Raw genomic sequence first — 20,315 nt, forward strand, 5'->3', positions numbered from 1 at the left:
TGATTCAAAGTTGAATTGAATATTGGATTATTCCCTCTGATATCTGACAGTTTTGAATACTCAACACCCATGACGTGCACACACAACCGTTTCCATCCACTGCACTGTGGCTTTGTCACTGGAGCTGCTCTCTCATCCCACCGTCACTTCAGCGCCCTTGCAGCCAGTGTGCTGTGATGAAAATCCCAGTGTCACATTGCACGGCAGCCCTCACCTTCTCTGCTATTCATTTGGGGGCCAAGTTGCAACTGAGACTGAAGCTGCTTGAAGCTCCAGTTGAGCACTCCAAGCAGGGCTACGCAGTTCCCGTTAGTGTGCCACCTTCAAGAACCTTATTCAACTTACACAAACATAACAGTGTGGAAAAACATTAAAAAAAAAAGAAGAAAAACCAGACCATCAGGGCCCTGTGACTAGCAGCTCTGAGCATCGAGGTCTTGAAGGGTGCTCACTTGCGCAGCCGGTCGCAGTAGCCCCGTGCCCCGAAGCAGACCGAGAGCCTCTCCATGACGGCGGGGAGCAGTCGGGCTGCAAGCTCGCAGTCGCCGTACTGCACAAAGGTCTTCAGGAAGCACCTGCAGGCAAGAGGGCCACGGGGAGCTCCTGGCAGCACTCACTTCCACACACTGACCCTATTCAATTATGGGGCTTAATGTGCTCAAGCTCAAGCTACGCCTGGGCTACCAAGTGCACTGAAGTGGAGGGCTCTGGATTATCTTCGACTTCCTGGGGACTTTTAAAGTGCCAGCTGAACTTAGTACCCCTAGATTTTGAATGAAATTTCTGGCAGTATGCAACGTGTAATGCCGACCCTTCCACAATCCCTCTGCAAGGACTTTCTGGTCTTACAGGACTGTGTGTGGCCAAGATCAGCCATTTCTCTGCCTCACCTTCGGGGAGAAAAAAACACCCCTTCCGAGGCAGCAGTGTTCACAACTCAATTCAGGTCACAGCTGAAGTTTTACCATTCAAAGTGTTAAATTTTCTCAAATATCTGCAAATTACTTATCATGAAGGAGTAAAAGTTGGCTCCACCATATGACACATGCATATGCATACATCATGACTGTATATTGTAATGCACATATTTATTGAGAATCAATATCCTCCCCTTCAGCAGTTGTAAAGCCTTAAACTATCAATAATTATGTAGACTTACTCATAATTATGAGCACATTAATGGTGTCACTAATGGCTATCATCACCAATTATAATTGCACTTGGTTTTCAACGCACAATAACCTGATATTACCTCGGGCGACAACTAATTACAGTGTGTTTAATACTTTTTTTTCTGGCATAAAAGTGTGGTATTTTAATGTATTGTAATGCCTTGCAGGATTAAAAGCACAAATTTCGTTCGCATATTACAAAATGCATTATTCAATTAATCACTGTGTGAATGACCTACTATCTTTGCCATCATCATGCTTTTTATTTGTAAGTACTCTAGCATTAACTTCTTGATTTATTGTTCCATCTACCACCCCATTTCGAAAAGCTGATTGATTGATTGTGCGGTTTAACGCGCCGACGCAACGCAGGCGATGAGGCGCGCCGTAGTGGAGGGCTCCGGATTAATTTTGACCACCTGGGGATCTTTATCGTGCGCCGAAATCTCGTACACACGGGCGTTTTCGCTTTTCGCCTCCATCAGAAAAGCGGCCGCCGCGGCCGGGAATCGAACCCGCGACCTCGTGCTCAGCAGCGCAACGCCTTAAGGGGTATTCACACGAGAGAGAAATCCGCCGTTTCGCTCCTAGGAGTGCGCGCCGCGTGACCCCTACGTCACGGTTTCTCTCCGGCGCACCGCCTCCGATGGGAGATCGGAGCTTCTGCTCGCGAGCTACAAACCCTCCGACGCTCCGCGGCGGACGCGGCGGGATTTCGTCTGCTCGTCGGGCAGCTGGCCGCGACTGAAGTTCTAGAGCGGTTGCAGGCACTTTATTTTTATCGCTTCTTAATACATTGGACGCGAAAATGCGTGGCGCACATGACAGGCGCACTGAGGGAGCCGCGTATAACACCAGCACGGGCGCTTGGCGAGCGGCGGCCGCGGCTGCGAAGTGGCGCAGGCCGGCGCCGGTAGCTCGAGCGACAGCTTGTTACTGCTCCCCAAGGCGCAAACAAAGCTGCGTATACGAGAAATGGGGTAATGATGTGATGGAAAGTTGCTTTAAAAATCGTCACCTGAGCCGCTTGCCAGAGCGGCGATCGAATATTCGCCGCAGTGTTAAGCCTAACATCAGTATGCGGGCCTGTAGGTGGGCCGGCCGGCTGCTACTACGTCGCGCGCCGTTCTCTCCGCGCGGCAGCAGCTGCATCGCGTCGACGACCAATTTTTGGTCGGTTGACAAGATCAGTACGTATGCGCTTAACAGAAATTGCCGCCGTCGCGGAATCGGCGGTGCTACGGCAGCTATGCTTTCGAGATAGGCGGCTGCAAACAGTGATGTCCGTCCGAAAGTCGAATCCTCCGTGTGAGCGAAGGAGCTAGCCGAGCGGAGGTCCGCCTGCGGTGACGTCACGACCTCCCTCGGATTTCTCCGCTGAAACGCTCCGTCGTGTGAATACCCCTTTAGCCACTGAGCCACCGCGGCGGGTCATTTCGAAAAGCTACTGGTATATTCTGTACACTGCTATGTTAAAGTAATAGCCCCTACAGTGTATCAGTATGGTGAGCGTATTCTTTGCATTTATGCTGCACCTGCTACTTCTGAAATTGAGATCTCCTCATTGTGTATCTGATTAGTATGTATCTTCATTATGCATCTTTCTATGCTTACGTAGCAAATTCTATTTAACTCAGTTTAGTGTTGTCTTCACTGCCCCTGTGCGCCTTTTGGTTGGCTTCCCCACGCATTGCTGGTGCTGTGTACAAAAAGCCGGAGTGCGTAACCCTTTTGCAAAAAAAGTGTTCACCAGCCTTGGTGCGTGGCAGCTGAATGTAACACTAACACCATTTGTGTGCACAATTCATGGATGAAAGCGGGGGCTCATTAGCCAAAAATAGCCGCTGTCCTTGCAACAGATTCACACAAAGCAGCTCTCCTTCCAGAGTCTGCAAGGATTGGAAGGGACAGGCCATTATCACGACTTCACAACTCAGGAGATGACCCACAACTGACCTGGTCAAGGAGTTAGGTCTAATCCCACCCACAATTCAACTATTAACTTGCATGCAAGGAGGAGATGACACCCCAATTACCTGAGCGAGAGCCCAATCCTGTGTACACATCGCATGAGCACAGATAACCTGTCACCCTATTCTACATTCTCATGAATCTCGCTCGAAGATGAATCAACCCTGAATGTTTCTTCCCATTTTATTTTTAGATTCCATAATGCATCAAATTCTTTGCCTGAAAAATCGAAAAAATGAAGGAAAATGAGAAGCGCAGAGTGGACACCGTTCAAATCGATGCTGTCAACACTACCAACAGAGCCACCCGCACGGAAGAATGTCTAGCTGCCCCACACTTGCCAGGCCCACCAGACTCACTCGAGCAGGTCCGGGGCATGCTCCGAACATCGCACCACTCGCTGGTCTGTGGACAGGTCAGCTATCAGGCTGTGGAACTTGGACAGCCTGCATGAGGGGCACAGTCTCAGTCAATTGGGCCACTCACTGCTTTTGCAGAGAAAACAGCAAAAAAAGGCAGAGAAAAAAAGACCTTGATACGCAAGCTGACAAACAGCTGAACGCTGTTTATAATCCCACATCCCCGTTGAATGCCATAAAAATGGTGCTCGAAAGCGGTGGTGTCTTTGGTGGCATAGGCTTACAGTTCCTCTGCTTTGTTTACGAGCACAGCTGTCTGACAAACAGAAAAAGGCATGGATGGAGATAGAAGACAGCTCATCCCATTTCAGGAAAGTTGTGAATGCAATGATTGTGGATACACATGGCACATCCTTTTCCCGTCTCTTGCACAGTGATGCAAATTGTGCCCTTGTTGCAAATACAGTTAAGTCAGACTTGTAGTGCCTTTCTGGAGCCCACATTTATCATGTATTGAAGCTACCGGGTCTTCATGGCACATTTCTGTGCAGTAAAATTTTACTCTGCGAACTGCGGCTTTCGAATACATTATTAGAAATATGAGACACACTTTGTTGCATTGACTCAAGTTTTCAAGCTGGCATACCCATGGTACAATCATGGCAAGCCCCATGTCTCGCTGCCTAGTGAATGCCTTTCTGTTCTGTGTGACACTTCTTTCGCGCCTGGGCGTCATTGACACAGAGTGGACGCTTCAAGCCATCCTGCTGGCACGTTTTTTTTTTTTTTTACGTTGTGTTTTTGCCATGCGACATATATGAAAGGAGGTTTAAAGATAGGAAGAAAGAAGAAAGAACACGTTCACATGCTCCTTCGGCATAGGCGGCCAGAACAATGTTGGAACGCCAGCTCTAAGCACACAGCATGATACGAAATTCTCACTGACAGGCGTCATCTAAGGTTTTTCAAGAAACCGGAAGTGGGGGCCCTCCTCTCCCTCGAAGCAGCATCAGGAGTGGGGAGGACTGTCTGTGGGCACCCGACCCAATGGACAAGACCACAGCAGCAGCAGAGGAAGTGGGAGAGGAGGAAAAGGAAGCTGGGCTGCTTATGCATGAGCTTGGCAGTGACACGTGCACCCAGTCGACCACAGCGCATGCTGCCTATGACTCTGCCAAGTGCCACGGTGCAATCACACCACCAGCTGCTCCCCACTATGTCGTGCCAAAAAGGCCCCCGAGTTACCCACTGGTTCCCCAAGGCGGTCACTCATCTTGCGACACACAGATGCAAAACAAGTCAGTCTCGTAGGCCATGCCCTGAACACCCTCCCTCGTATGTTGCCCTTGAGTTTCTTGTGGGCTTCCCCTGCGTTTCTCGCCACATGCTCCGTACACTGCACACTGAGCCCTCTGCACGCTAAGTGCCCATTGCAGTGAGCATGGTAAAGAGAGCGGGACAAGAGGGAGAGGCTCAGAGGTAGGTTCACCACTCCACTGATAACCGCTCACTCATGGGACAGGCCAGCGCATTCCTGCACGTGGGTAATCAAAGGGGTTCCTCCAAGGCACCCCTTTCCAAACTTCACTACAAAGCACAGAGCATACGATCTGGCTAAACAGGGAAGTCGACTCGGCCCAACCGCTACTCCACAAACGCGGAGCAGCCCAGCAAACAGTTTCACGCTAATACATACTAGAGAAACACCCGTTGTTGCAACCGCACGTCATCATGGGTGCCACCACTGCAGCCAGCAACATTCCTGGCTGGAACCAAATTCAACCAGAAAGGGTAGCGTTCTCTCTTGTTCGTCTTGCACAATGCTTCCAAATAATTCCTGACAAATAAATCTCTGGGAGCTTCATTTTTTCTATTACCCCAATGAAACAAACTTGATTCTCCTTTTAATGATTATATCATTTTTTACAGCCACAGGCATCTTTTTGAGCTTGTTGGCAAGCCATGGCTAGGACAAGTGAAGTGTTCCTACCCGGTACACCATACCGTGCTCGCTGAAGCCCCACATGCCTAGACACTACTGCCAGATTTCCTTCTGGTGCAAAAGGTGTTGCATCGACAATTGAGTGTCTTTAAAGGACGCTCCCTGGGCAAACCAGGGCTCCGTTTGTGTCCACACTTTACACAAAGGTCACATTTTGTAGTCTATTTTGTTTAACACCAAGAACAAGGGTGGCACTTACCCGCTCATTCACATAATAAATAAAAACAATGCTCGCCTATGGGTAAATGGCGGCCAATTTGGACATTCATGCCCAACTTGAAACCGCAGCGTCATTTTCTGTATGCTGAACAAATTGCACAATGGTGGAGCCAAATGCAGCGGAAGATAAAAACCTCCCTTTGTCACTAGTTCACGGTGATAAACAGTTTGATCACACCTGACAGCTATCATGATAAAATACCGTACCGTATTTACTCGCATAATCCTCGCACTTTTTTTTCGGAAAAGTCAATGCAAAGTTAGGGGTGCGAGAATTATGCGGGGGAAAAAAAAATCCACTGCACAGTGTCGCCAATTTGCCTTATGCCAATCCCGCTAAATGTAGCGGTCGTTTTTTGTATAGGTAAGCTCAGTGTTGCCAACTGCAGCTATTTCTTTTTATTTTATTATTTACAACGTAAACAGTCTCCCGTCGATCAGCGATCATGAAATTGCCGCCTTTGCTTTCTGGCGCGCGCCCTATCTCGTCGTCGTATGTGCGTGCCCTACTCCAGTAACGCACGTTGAAGTCGGTGACGCCGAAGTGCCTGCCTGCGGCACGGTTGCCGTGTTCGATCGCGTACTCTTTCGCTTTCAATTTGAAAGCGGCACCAAGCACAAAACAATTAGATCAAAAAGTTCTCAAAACGGCAGCGAGCTATCCACCACTGACGCGAGTGACTCACTGACTGCTGCCGCTCAACGGCGGTACCACGACAGCGACACGACAACACGACAGCGGGCTGCACGCACGCGAAACATGCGCGAAAACGGCTCAAGGACAGTGTGAGTAGCGTGTTAGGGCACCTGTTTTAGGGAGTAGCCATGCAGGTTGTTAGGGCGCCTGGATGGCCTTGGATACACAGCGCTCTCCGCCAAACGGAGAGGCGGCGGGGGAGGGCGCGCGTTGGAGAGCGCGTGCACCATGCGGGTTTCGCTAGCAGGCAACTTTCGCCGCTGCAAAGTTGGGGGTGCGAGGATTATGCGAGGAACCAAAAAATTCAAGTTTTGGTGGCTCACGTTAGGGGTGCGAGGATTACGCGAGTGCGAGGATTAGGCGAGTAAATACGGTATTTACTCGCGTAATCCTCGCACCCCTAACGTGAGCCACCAAAACTTGAATTTTTTGGTTCCTCGCATAATCCTCGCACCCCCAACTTTGCAGTGGCGAAAGTTGCCTGCTAGCGAAACCCGCATGGTGCACGCGCTCTCCAACGCGCGCCCTCCCCCGCCGCCTCTCCGTTTGGCGGAGAGCGCTGTGTATCCAAGGCCATCCAGGCGCCCTAACAACCTGCATGGCTACTCCCTAACAAGGCGCCCTAACACGCTACTCACACTGTCCTTGAGCCGGTTTTGCGCATGTTTCGCGTGCGCGCAACTAGACGGTGTTCGCGCAGCCCGCTGTAGTGTCGTCGTGTCGCCGTCGTGGTCCCACCGTTAAGCGGCAGCAGTCAGTGAGTCACTCGCATCAGTGGTGGATAGCTCGCTGCCGTTTTGAGAACTTTTTGATCTAATTGTTTTGTGCTTGGTGCCGCTTCACCATGGGGAGGAACGCCAGCTACAGGAACGCCAGCTACACTGCCGCTTTCACATTGAAAGCGAAAGAGTACGCGATCGAACACGGCAACCGTGCCGCAGGCAGGCACTTCAACGTCACCGACTTCAACGTGCGTTACTGGAGTAGGGCACGCACATACGACGACGAGATAGGGCGCACGCCAGAAAGTAAAGGCGGCAATTTCATGATCGCTGATCGACGGGAGACTGTTTACGTTGTAAATAATAAAATAAACAGAAATAGCTGCTGTTGGCAACGCTGAGCTTACCTATACAAAAAACGACCGCTACATTTAGTGGGATTGGCATAAGGCAAATTGGCAACACTGTGCACCGAATTTTTTTTTCCCCCGCATAATTCTCGCACCCCTAACTTTGCATTGACTTTTCCAAAAAAAAAAGTGCGAGGATTATGCGAGTAAATACGGTACTTCCACAGTGCATCGTTGCCAATAACCATAAACGATGGATATCTATTCATCTGCTTTCAGATTGTCTCTCGTCTGCTGTGCCAGAAAACCTAGCTTACGAAATCAGGCTTACGATTATTTATGCTTGCTGGTTTGTTCTAGCTTTACTTTTATTATTCTGTGTGTGCATGTATGTGTGTGTGTTTGGGCCATCCAGCAGATCTTCACTGCGCTTAAAAGGCACGGGCTCCAAAAAGGAGCTAGCGCTCAGTAGGGCTGCGAAAGGAGATGCGACCTTAGGTCGCGTTGAGGCGGAGCCGTGAATCGGCTTCCGCCTACTGCAGGATATTCGTCAATAAAGCCTTTTCCAATCCAATGTGCGTGTTCGTGGCCCTCCATGACGGGACCATCCGCTGCAGACAAACAAGCTGCCTTCTCGTCTGCAGAGAACGATCCCATAGGAGCATGCAAGAGGCACACACACACACAGACGTACACATTAATAACAGCAGAACAAGGACAGACTACGAAGGAAGAGTCGCGAGTGTGATTTCACAAAGCTGGGTAACCTGGTACAGCAGACGACAGACGACCCTAAAGCACATATGAAAAAAAACGTCTATTGGTATTGGCATACCTGCCAACCTAGCGAGTTCAAAATTCATAAACCCCACATACCACGGAGGCAGCACACTTCAATTTTTTCTAGTTTAGAAGGATTTACGTACCGTGTATCAAGCACTCTACCGTTTTCCCAACCATAAGTGAAAACTGTCGCTCTTTAAGAGTAATGAGCAGCAACTCCACTGACTGTGATCGTTGATGCTCAGTGGGATGGGATGTTGTGTTCATTTAAAAACAGCACACAGAGGCATTCTGCACGAATCACACTGAAGCCGCTATCACTGCGCAGAAAACCTGTCAGGCTTGGCTGGTTGTCTGCGGCTCGCGTGTATTCCTGGTGCTTCTCCGAAGCAATGTGGACCTTGATGGCAGACTTGCCACCATGCGAAAGGTTCGCATCACAGGCACACGTCGTGCAAATGCCAAACTTCTCTCCTTTCTTCGACGGCATGAAGCATGTAAATTCTGATGCGTACAATTTCAAAAACACTTGGTAGTGCTGTCGCAGCTTCGAGCCTGCCATTGCATTGTGAAGCAACTACTACGGCTGTACCACAGGTCGAACTGCATCGGACACGACAAAGAGTGACGCGAACACAGAAGTGCTAACGGTGCAACGTGCTATAAACAGGCTTGCCGAGGTGGCGAGTTCATGATATGGATGCATAGCCCGCCACGAGAAGACAGCAGAAGTTGCAACTTCTGTAGATGGTGACAACAAGAGTACGCATTGCACTCTCGTGGTGGCACGAGGCACCACAGTGTCGTTTTAAAAGATGTTCCCTTTTTTTTTTTTTTTTCAAAAATCATGACATTTCTTGTAAATCATGACATTTCAGGCGAGGTTCATAAAATTGTAAGACGGGTTGAAATTCACACATTTTAAGGAAAATTTGGAAAAGCTGGCAGGCATGGGTACTGGTAAAGATGGACCGTGGGAGCATTTTATTATGATTTGTATGAACTCTTTGTGATCCACATCAACTATCGACAAAAGGGGTTTCCTTGTCTTCTGTCGCCTCATTTGGCTACTTCTTACCATGAACCGCCATCGCACGTTTTGTCTGGCATATGGCAGGTGGCGCCACAGTTCCAAGTTGGGCATGCAGTCCATATTGGCCATCATTTTCCCACAGGCGAAAATCGTTACTTATTTTCTGAGTAAGCACGTAAGTGGCGTCCTTGTTCTTGGTGTTAAACCAAACAGACCATCAAATGCGACCTTAGCATTAAGCTTAAGTGCGAACAAAGCTGCTGTTTGTCCAGGTAGATTATTTTTTTTAAAACACTCCTTTACCAATGCAAAGCGGATATACGAGCGTGAAACTGTGCAGCCTACCCTTGGAAGGTGTCCCCGATGCCGCTGACGTCCCGCAGCACAAACTTGAGCATGGGGCCCTGCTGCAGCTCTGCGGCCGCCAGGGCGGCTGAAGACGACGAGCGCCTCCTGAGGCGCGCCCCCTCCGGCACGCCCACAGAGGCCTCCCACTCGAGCACCAGGGCAGCGGCCAGCGCGGGCAGGTCCACCAGGCTGTGGAACACCTGCAAGGGGGCAGGCAGCCACGTGAACCACTCCCCCCCCCCCCCCTTTTTGCGTTAACACAGGGGACCCACTTTGGGGAGAGCGTTTGCACGGAGAGACAGAGGGGAAATACTAAAGAGGTGCATGCCATATTCATGTGCACAGTGTTTCACCATCGTGGCAGTGCACACTTTACAGCGGTGTGGTGCGAGTGCTTTCCGGCTGTGCTGGGCTGATAAACTCCCTTGCACAAGAAGAAAAAAACATATTCGAGGTATCCTGTGCCCTACATGCAACTGACCCCTAAGGCCAGCCACCAGCTTTGAGTTAAGTTCGATAGTCTGAGACAGCAGACAACACGGAAATCATCCGTAGACTGTGGGCACCTTGGTGTAATCCACCCCTTTTGAGATATCAAGGCACCTAATTAGTCGGTTAACTCATGCTCAGCAAGGGTACAGCTGCAATAAGCTAAGCATTCAAGAATAAAAAGAAGCACGCCTTAATTAAGTAGATGCCCACCTCAACTGCCGTCTTGGCAGACATGAAGGCTGGCACGATGGCTTTGAACTGGCTCTTGAACTGCTGTGGGTTCCAGGCAAAGATCTGCAGGGACGGGAAGCAAGAAGAAACACCACCAGTGCAGCCAGCTTTGAAGGGACAGCTCCCACATCAAGGGAATGCCAGCACGGCACACTGGTTGCATGACGACGCAGGAGGAACTGAATGCCACATGAAAGGTTCGAGCAAATGCTCCAAGCAGTCACATGATAAGCCAAGCACGGTCACATTCACTTATTCTGACTGAAAGCTGAATATACCACTCCCGTTTGCGTGCAAAGCATTTGGCCTCTTGCATCACAGGCATCTTACTCATAAAAAGCTAAGCACGAAAACGTCGAACCGAGAAAAGTTGTGCTCCATTTCGCGTTTGAAGAGTTGCATATATGCCACCTATTTCCCAGTCAGCTAGTCACTATTGCGTGCAGAGAAAAACAAAACAAACAAAAGCGTTTGCTGGCTCAAAGCACTGCCAATTATACAGTGCCCATTTACAACTCACTTTGCATTTACATTTACCCATTTACATTTTCACTCATTTGTGACCTTAAGGAGAGAGACACGCTGTCAGCAGTGAGGTTACAAAGTACTACAAGACACAGCTGAGTCAGGCAGCAAGCGAACCAATGAAAAGTGCGGGCATTTTCTGAAATGAAAAATTCTACGCAGTGCACGAGCTCCCCAGTGAACTCCCGTTGTAGCCAGTGCCCCCTACCTTTTTTTTTACCATCCCAGAGTTATTTCATGTGCTGTATAAAGATTCATCCCACAAAACTGAGAAAAAAATACTATTGATGGCAATCAATTGGGGTAGATTGCAGCAGACAAAACTTGTAAAACCGGCCAGCACGCATTGGCTTCAAGGGCCACTGCTCACCGCAAGAGTTCATCATGAGAAATTTTCTTCACAAAACGGGCACTCCCCACCAGCCCTGGGTGACGCACCTCTCTACTCAGGTGCAAGTGAAGAACGGCAGTAGGTCATGAAGGGTATCACTTGGCCCAAGCAACGGTCTTGTGATGCCATAGCACGCATGCACTTTCAAAGGATACTATGCTTAATGGCTGACATCGTCTGCTTGGTCTCACCAACTTCGCTTGTTGTCACTGCAGTAGTTTATAGGCAGATTTTAAGCAGATCCAAGAAATGAGGGAAACAACTTGTGTCACATTTAGAGCACTCACAGTAATGTACCTATGATCGTGCTGGACCGAGAAACAGACAGCTGCATTGATGAAACGCAGGGCCAACTTCTCCAGTTGTTCTCACATTGCACCCGAGTATGGTAAATATTTTGTGCAGACGAAAGCCGATCCCACAGTGCCCATCCACAGCTCAAGCAGACCCCTCCCCTTTTCATCTGAGCACACCACCACCACCACGAAAAACTGTGGTTGATTCCTCTGTCACAGGAATCGGCAAAGCATGAAAGTGAAATGTGCAGTGAAATCTGCAGCTGAGCATGATTTGCAGGTCGGCGGCTGTCTTGTGGGTGTGCTTGGTGAGCGACGTCCTGCTGGCAGGTCACTTCGGCAAAGGTGTACTGGCGTCATTTCCGCGATGAATATGACGTCAGTGAAATCTTGATTTATCCCGGCATAAAACGCTTTCGTGTTAAAATATGAAACCCGACAAGGACGTCAGTGAAATCTTGGTGAATACCGGCATAAAACACTTTTGTGTTGAAATATAAAACCCGAAAACCCGAAACTTGCGAAGCCCAAGTATAAACTACTCTTTAGTACTGAAGGTTGCTTCCCTGCAAGAAGACCCTGTGTGCAGGGGTGCACCCTTTACAGGCCGCTTCTTTTGCTGTAATGGCATCACTTCTGTGACACACACGACGTCAGCAAAATCTTGGTGTATCCGGTAACAAAACACTTTCGTGTTAAAAAAAAAAAAAAGACCAGGAGCAACCAGATCAAAAACAGGTTTCTTTGTGCCTGATTTCAGAGGAACAGAGGCCTCAGTAGACACACAAGTGAAGTACGTCTAGGGAAACATGCTTGGCCAGGAACAACTTTGGCAACTTTAGCATTGGGAGCCCAGTTTGAAGCCTTGAGTACCTTGAGCAGGGCGGGGAAGTACTTCTCGGTGGCTCCGGCCTCGCACAGGGCCGCCAGGTTGCGCACGGTGAAGTGGACCACGTGCAGCGCGCTGGGGCCGCTCATCCACGCGCGGGACACGGGCCCCCGGAAGAACTGGCCCAGGGAGTCGCCCGTCTTGTGCAGCACCACCGACCCTGAAAGGGGGGGGGAGTGAGGAGGGAATACGGCTTCATTAGGAGGACTGCAGGTTTGGGCGAGTTGGGAGTCCCCGGTGAACGTTCACTTGCGCAAAAAGGCAGTGTCAACAGAAGAGAACATGGCACACAAAGTGCAACTTTGAGCGCAGTTGAAGCTTCGGTTTGCGTACTGTGTTCTCTTCTGCTGTCGCCGCCTTTTTGCGCAATGGAGCATTCACTAGGGAAGAGGAAAACAGCCAGGGCAGGATGGCAACGCACTGACGCACAGGGTGCGCAGAGAAGCTCGGCAGAACTGATTCATCCGTCTAAATGCAGCCTGACTGGTCAGCCGGGCCACATCCGAGACACTCACAAGAGTAACTGTCACGAACATGTGCAGCAGCTGGAGGGGAAAAATGGGCCCCCTTTAATTTCTTCCGTGCAACAAAATGCAAGAAGAAAAGAATATTCTGCACTGTGCACTTTCTAACTGCCTTCCATTTTCCACAACTGTGCTGCTGCTATATACCATAAAATACCGAGCAAGCGCCCCCTCTCGACGTGGGGATAATTCGGGGAATTTCAGGGAGGGGTACTTGTTTGGAACTGCCCCATAGTAATTCAAAATAGTGGCACGAAAAAATTAACCCCCCTACTACCCCATCTCTCCAACCCCCCCTCAAAAAAAAATTTTTTAAATATTGCAGTGCATTAGAGGAAACATTTTTAGTAACGATAAAGAAGACTTCAAAGCCCTTCTTGGCCCAATCAGTGTTAGCAATTAGCGTGGGGTTCTTGCCAACCACTTTGTTGGTCCTGTTAGTCAGAGAACCCATTGCAACTATCGTCCAGTCCATTTTTGAGATTTGAACAAAGTGTACGTGTGGTGTGTTCGGAGGGTGTTCATGGCAAAGCAAAAGGCCTTTTCTGCCTCCGAGAATTCTTCCGGTGTCTTCTGGCTTTTGTTAGTGACACAATGCATTGTGGTGGCACCACAATGCATTGCTGCTGTTTAAAAACTGCTGTTTTTAGGGCTCGATGTACTGGCTCGACGCACAAAAATTTCCGAGTTGCACGTTGTGTGCTATTTTAACAGCTTCTTCAGATAAAAGCCTGCGACTCACAGCAGGCCCTGTGCTTCTTTCTCCTTCACGAAACTCAAAAAAGTGTAATCCACCTCTTCACTGAACTCCGGCACTCCATTGCTCAACTTTCACCAAAACTTGGCATTGCCAAAGTTTTGCTTCAGCAAACTCATACTATTTTTTGTCCCTCTCACATAGGTACCCTCTTTGATCTTAACTCAAGTGGCGAGATATAGCGCGAAGGCATTGTTCCCTCCAACTGGCGCATTGCTCGAGTAATTCCTGTACTTAAAGAAAATAACACTTTTTTGTCTAACTACAGACCAATATCCCTAACTAGCACTTGTAAACTTCTAGAGCACATAATTTCTAACTATATGATTACTTTTCTAGACGAGCGCAACGTACTATCACCATTCCAGCACGGTTTTTATAAAGGTCTATCCACTACAACCCAATTAGTTTCCTGTATACATTCTCTATCCTCAGTCCTAGATAAATTCAGTCAAACTGACATTATCTTCCTTGACTTCAGCAAGGTATTTGATAAAATACCCCAGTCCAATTTAATTCACAAACTTAACTTGCTTGGTTTCCCTCGACCATTGTTAAATGGGTAACATCGTATCTATCTTCTCGCACACAGTTCGTTGATATAAACGGTACCTACTCCAATCCTCATCCTGTTAACTCCGGAGTTCCCCAGGGTAGCGTCCTGGGACCTGCTGTTTTCAGTCTACATCAATGATATTATATCCTGTGCCAAACATGTTGTTGAAATGCAGCTGTTTGCCGGTGATTGCCTTCTGTTTCGTTCAGTCAAATCCACAGATGACCAAGTGTTATTCAACCAAAGTATTGATGCAGTTAATGCCTGGTGTGAGTGCTGGGACATGCACATAAACCCTGAGAAAACTGTATCTATGCGCATTACTAACAAAAAACGACCACTAATTTACTCGTACAGTATAAAAGGAACTCCCATTTTACTTACACAAAGTTATAAATATCTTGGCGTCACAATCACCAACAATTTAACTTGGTCCTGCCACATTGAAATGATCTGTTCATCTTCCCGTAGAAAATTAGGGTGACTAAGGCACACCCTCAAAAGCTCTCCCCCTAAAACTAAACTCCTCGCATTTAACACAATAGTCCGGCCTTGTTTAGAGTACGTGTCTGAAGTCTGGGATCCGCACACTAAAAAAGATATTAACAACCTTGATAGAGTCCAAAGATTAGCTGTTCAATTTATTTACAATCGCTTCACACCAGTCCGACTCCCCGACAGAACTAATAATTAATAACAAAATTACAACTTTAGAATCCTGAAGGAAACTAGCGAGACTTAAATTTCTTTTTCAACTAACCAGGAAAAACAGCATCATGGATCTTTCGCACGTCCTCACTCCGTTATCTTCATGTCCTCCTAGAGGACACCATCCTTACAAATTCACACCTATCTTTGCACGCACTAGCAACTTCAAGTACTTTTTTTTTCCTCGCACAATAACAGACTGGAACGAACTGCCGCACCATGTTTTTGAGTCTGGAAATGTACTAAAATCTCTGGAAAATTACTAAATTACTTTAAGTGTGATTTATGTTACTTGTGAATATTTTGTAAACCTGTCTGTTTTTTTTCCTTTTTTCCTTTTTTTTTTTTTCTCTACACCTGTATGACTGTGTAATTGGTCATATCATTATCGTTGTACCACCTCCCACTCCTGCTTAGGCTATTTTTATGGCCTGCAGTATTTTATAAATAAATAAATAAATAAATGTTTTTTTCCAGAGTGGCAATGCCACTCTACGACTTCAAATTTCTTTTTATCTGCATACAAAACGGCGAGCGTGTGCGGAATTTATGGCATGCCGTGTGTTCTTGGATTGGATTTTGGATTAGACTAAAGAGGAAGTCAGGAGCATTCCTGGGGAGTTTCAGTTTTCCTGTTTTGAACCATCAAAGTGGTTGGAGGAAGAGGGGGGGCATGTTCAGTAGTACGCGAAAACTCTAAATACTTGTACTATAAGAGGAGTGCGCTTGCACAGGTGGGGGCATTTGATCGGCATTTTACGGTAAGTGTGTTGTCTCGGTTGTAGGCCAGGCAAGAGGATAATAAAAAACCCAGAAGCAATGCATGCACGGGACAGGCAAAATGGAGCACAGGAAAAAAGATGGAGCTGTACTGACTGGAATGCGCACACCATTGGGGGATAGATTTACTGGCGACAGTGCACTTGTGGTAGCGCTCAGTGCACAAGCTAGGCGTGCAAGGCAGCTGAAAAAAGGTGGGATGAGCATGAGCTTCCGCCCTGCATGCCACTGCCTTCCCTCACACTTCTGCTGTCCTCTACAGAGCAGACTTCTTGCCCTGCTGTCACTTTGCTCCCTCGGCCTCCACGTGATGAGGGAATCCCACTGCAGCATTGTGGTTGCCTGCGGACTTTTCCTTCCATCTTTTCACCCCTGGTTGCAGCTGTTTTATTTCCATACTGTGCCATGGGTGCCTCGATTGGTGCTCCTGATTGGCTGCCCTAACTGCATGCAGCAAACACTGTGCTAGCAAAAAAAAAAAAAAAAAAACAAGGACTAAGAAAGATGCCACAGGATGCCCACTAGATGCACACGGGAATATGCGTCTTTCCTGGTCCTGGTCTTGTCTTCGTTAGTAAAATGTATTCAAGTAATAAGCCCAAACTGCCTGCCTTAGCTGCCCACAGTGGTTAGCCCAGGGCAGAACCCATGCCGATGTTTCCTGGTGCAAGGAATACGCGGCCTACACGCAGCAATTCCCTCCATCGCATACAAATGTGGCTACAACTTCTGCCTACACTGGCTGTGAAGATACTCGGGGGGCCATTGTAAATACTCAGACTGCAAACACTGCTCCCGCAAAGAAATGCCTGGCCACAGAGGTTCTCGCTCCACAGTGCAGCAGGAATGTCACGCAGAGAGCTGCACTTACAGTTATACCCAACAACGTTTACACGGGTGCAAAGAAAAAACTCCCAAGGCACTTAAGCCTGCTGTTTGAAGGTGAAAGTCTAGCAATTGTGAAAAGCTTTGTTCCTGCTGAATCGCGTTTGCGTCTATTTCTTTGCTTTCGGTCCCTCTTCCTTGGGCATGGATTATTCTGGCCGGCAGGTTGGCCTTCCCACAGCCCTCCACACGTGCCCATACACCTGTCACAGCCCACGCATCAGGCTAATTTTCCATTCCACTCTGACACAGTGCCAGGTTGGCCGTGTAATTAGCGCACCTGGCTGCTGCTTTGGTGACCCGAGTTGAAATCCCACATGAACCCCAGTTATCCTAGCAGTGGCCATTTGGGTGTCATCCTTGCTCATGCCAATGACGACTATGATCTCGTTTTCATGTTTGATGAGACACGCAAAGTTTTCGCCTTAATAGGGATGTGCACCCTGATTCTGTCTGCCTGGTCACGATTCCCTCCAGAGCAGTGCAAACTCCCATGCAAAGGAGGAAAGAGAGAGGGGGAGGCCGTCCTCTTCCCCTTGCCCTCCCTCCCCCCCCCCCCCCCCCCCCCCCCCCCCCCCCCACACACACACCCTTTACCGTGGTGGAGGAAGAACTGGAGCAGGGCGGCACCCAGGGCCACCCTGCCAAGGTGGCCGGTGGCCATGCGCTGCAGCACCAGCATCACCTCGGGCACCTGGCTGGCGTCCAGGCGGCACACCAGGTCCAGGGCACGCACACACTCCACCACGCACTGCACGCATGGGGGGGCGCACCACAGGCGCGTCTACTACATTCCAAGGGCACACAGGGGCCACAGAGGTCTCCCCCCACACCAGGAGAGGACTGAATGGGCCGAGAGGCCCAGCCATGCTACGGGCAGGTCAGCCCGACACTCCCACACCCCCAGCAGTTGCAAGCGTGGTGGCCCCCACTATGGTGGGTAGCACTGTGGAGCAGAGGCGGCACAGACAAGAGGTGCTGCCACTGCATGACCGAGGAAGAGGAGGAGGAGCAGAGGGACAAATGTTTAGGCACAGTCAGTGAGGGGAACTTGCTACAGACAGCCAGCGCATTAGCAGGAGTGGTTACTGCAAGACTAGTTGGCTGGAACTGTTGACTGAGTGGCCGGCTGCATTTCGGTTGACTGAAACTGTTTATCTGATCAACCATTTCAGCCCTTCCTCCATCCATCCCCTCGTGTGGGCAGCCTTTTTTTGGCGCACATCGCTTGGATGCGTGCCATGCTCGGATGCATGTGCACATGTACACAACAGCTTTCCTGTGAGCTTCAGCCATGGCATGTGTCACAGGCAGCAATAGCAGCACACACAGCTCGAGCCATGAGCAGATGCCGCCTGAGAGGAAGAACCAGCGAGTTTTCAAAAAGAAAAAAAGAGCACAGCCCTTAGTATTGCGCCGATGATACCCACATTGTAGTGAAGGGCTCCAGATTAATTTCAACCACACCCGGGGATCTTCAACGTGCACCAAAATCTTCACACACAGGCGCTTCAGTTTCCGCCTCCATCAGAAAAGCGGCCACCGTGGCCAGGATCGAACCCACAATGTCCTCGAGCAGCACAACGCCTCAGCCACTGGGCCCCCGCTGTGGATGTTAGCATCCTTCTGTGCAATGTGGCTGCTTTATAAAGGGACCATACGGACAAAACACAAGCTTGGTTCATTCCAAAGATTGCCTCGTTAGAATAACACTGGCACCACTTTTAACGCACACTTCGCTCAAGTAAGCTACATAATTAGGAAAAAATTCCCGCGCCTTCCCGCGAGGGGAACACGAGTAAATGCAGAGCATTGCGGGTCGTTAAAGCCGCGTAAAGTCGCGTTAGGGTGGAGCGAGCGTCAACCAAGGAAGGAAGAAGCAACGCAGTGACTGAAGCACGAGCGACCGCTAGCCGCTTTATATTTGCAGCCGGTGCAGTAGAGGGAGAGCAGTACGGGGGGGAGAGCGCGCATGCACAAGCAGCACGCGCCCTTCCACGCCCCACCGCGCTGCTATCACGCACCTGTTACGCCGAGACCGCGACGGAGCGAACGGGCTGTCTACGACGCATGCGCGCACCAGCTGCTGTTGAGAGAGAGGAGGGAAGGAGGAGAGGCGCACCTGCTGCGGACGCGGAGCTGTTGACGCCGTCCGACGCAGGAAGAGGCGAGGCTAAGAAATGCTCTGCATTTAAAAAAGGGAATGGCCATGCAACCCACTAGCTCATTTCCCATAACAGAATGTATGATGTCATATGTTCCCACCTGTCCGACTAGCTGGGACCTGCAAAAGTAAACACAAATTAGGCACGGCTCATAAGCTTGCTGAATGAGCTGTGTGCACTTAAATGGAATGCGTATTCATTTTACACCAGTAAGAATATTGGGGTAAACAATGAAAGTTACAAAAATACACGTAAGCACATAAGTACTGATGCGCACTGCTGTTGGTACTGGGCGCACTATGTTTTAGCTGAACATCACTCCGCTGCTTTGAAGTTGTCTTGCACGACACTGGCCGATTCGTGTAAGCGACGTTGTCTTACATGACCCTGTTTGTCCAGGATACCCCATGTTTCACGAAACAATTACTTTCTGCCGTAACAAAAACAAGCCAGGTGCAAATACAGCAGCGCCGGGAAGGCTGATGGCAAGCAAGGCTGCAGAGCCGAATGACACAGTCAAAGTTCGTTTCAACACGCGCACTTATGACTTCATGGCAGACGTCACGAAAACACATGCTTCGGCAGTAGAATCAAAATTTTAACTTAAATGAATGAATTTCTCAGGGCATATGTAGAGCCCCTAGCTTTCCGCGATTCCGCAATTCCGCGAAAAATCGCGGAATTAAAGTGTTTTCGCGGAATTCCAAAATAACCGTTAATAGTGTGGCGCTGCGTCCCCAAAACGATATATTCGGTGAAATATGGCGGAAAAGTAATAGCAAAATGGTTTCTATTGTCTGCAAAATTTTTACTGTTGAAAATTTAAATTTTCACCTGCGTAGTCCTACCTTATCAAATAATAAAAGTGGCTAGGTGGCGCAGCCTCCACCCGAATCAAGGGGCTTAGCCATAGCCACAGAAAGAGAATATTGCATACGACAAGGCCGGTCAGATTGCAAACAAATGAAGGGTGCAATGAGTAAAGCAGCTAGCAAGGCACTAGTATACTTGGCGAACTTTGACACTTGGAAGTTCTTCAGGAGTGTGAGGTGCTTGGATCCCCAGCAAGTTGGGTGTCTTTTAGAGAAGAGATCAGAGTTTGGGGCCAGTCCTGGATTTATAGCCGTAGCTGCTGAATGGCAAGTGTACCTGAAGTCTGCCCAAGACCTCAAGTCTAGTGACAGGGATTTGGCACAATTTCTTTCTAAACAAGGAAAGCCAGGTGAATATTTTGATGTCCTGGCTTTCTGGGCTGGGATGGAACACCTGACTCCAACACTTTCTTCCATTGCCCTTGTCAGTCATTCAGTCGCTATGGTGACATCGTGCCTCACAAGCGCCATTCTCTTGGTGAAGAAAGCACAAAGCATCACCAGATGCTCAGCCACAACAGCTTCCTTCAGTTGTAAATAAAATCTAGCACGTTAGGAGTCTGGAGTGTCTAATAAATGAACTGTTAC

The 20,315-nt window shown here is 48.9% G+C and overlaps 1 protein-coding gene across 1 annotated transcript in view; it reads right to left on the reverse strand.

Moving 5' to 3' along the window:
• Positions 1-452: 452 nt before the first annotated feature.
• The window catches only part of LOC144137760 (AP-5 complex subunit zeta-1-like), a gene marked incomplete at its 3' end in the record, with an annotated part of 35,732 nt that continues 15,869 nt past the window's right edge, over positions 453-20,315 (reverse strand). The window contains 6 exon segments of the mRNA XM_077669707.1: positions 453-575; positions 3,503-3,589; positions 9,654-9,856; positions 10,359-10,442; positions 12,465-12,640; positions 17,288-17,441. Of these exon segments, the coding sequence (XP_077525833.1) occupies positions 453-575; positions 3,503-3,589; positions 9,654-9,856; positions 10,359-10,442; positions 12,465-12,640; positions 17,288-17,441 (827 nt within the window).

This window comes from Haemaphysalis longicornis, unplaced genomic scaffold (assembly GCF_048455015.1).
Source record: "Haemaphysalis longicornis isolate Haplotype H1 unplaced genomic scaffold, Haemaphysalis longicornis Haplotype H1 scaffold_5, whole genome shotgun sequence".
NCBI classification, from domain to species: Eukaryota; Metazoa; Arthropoda; class Arachnida; order Ixodida; family Ixodidae; genus Haemaphysalis; species Haemaphysalis longicornis.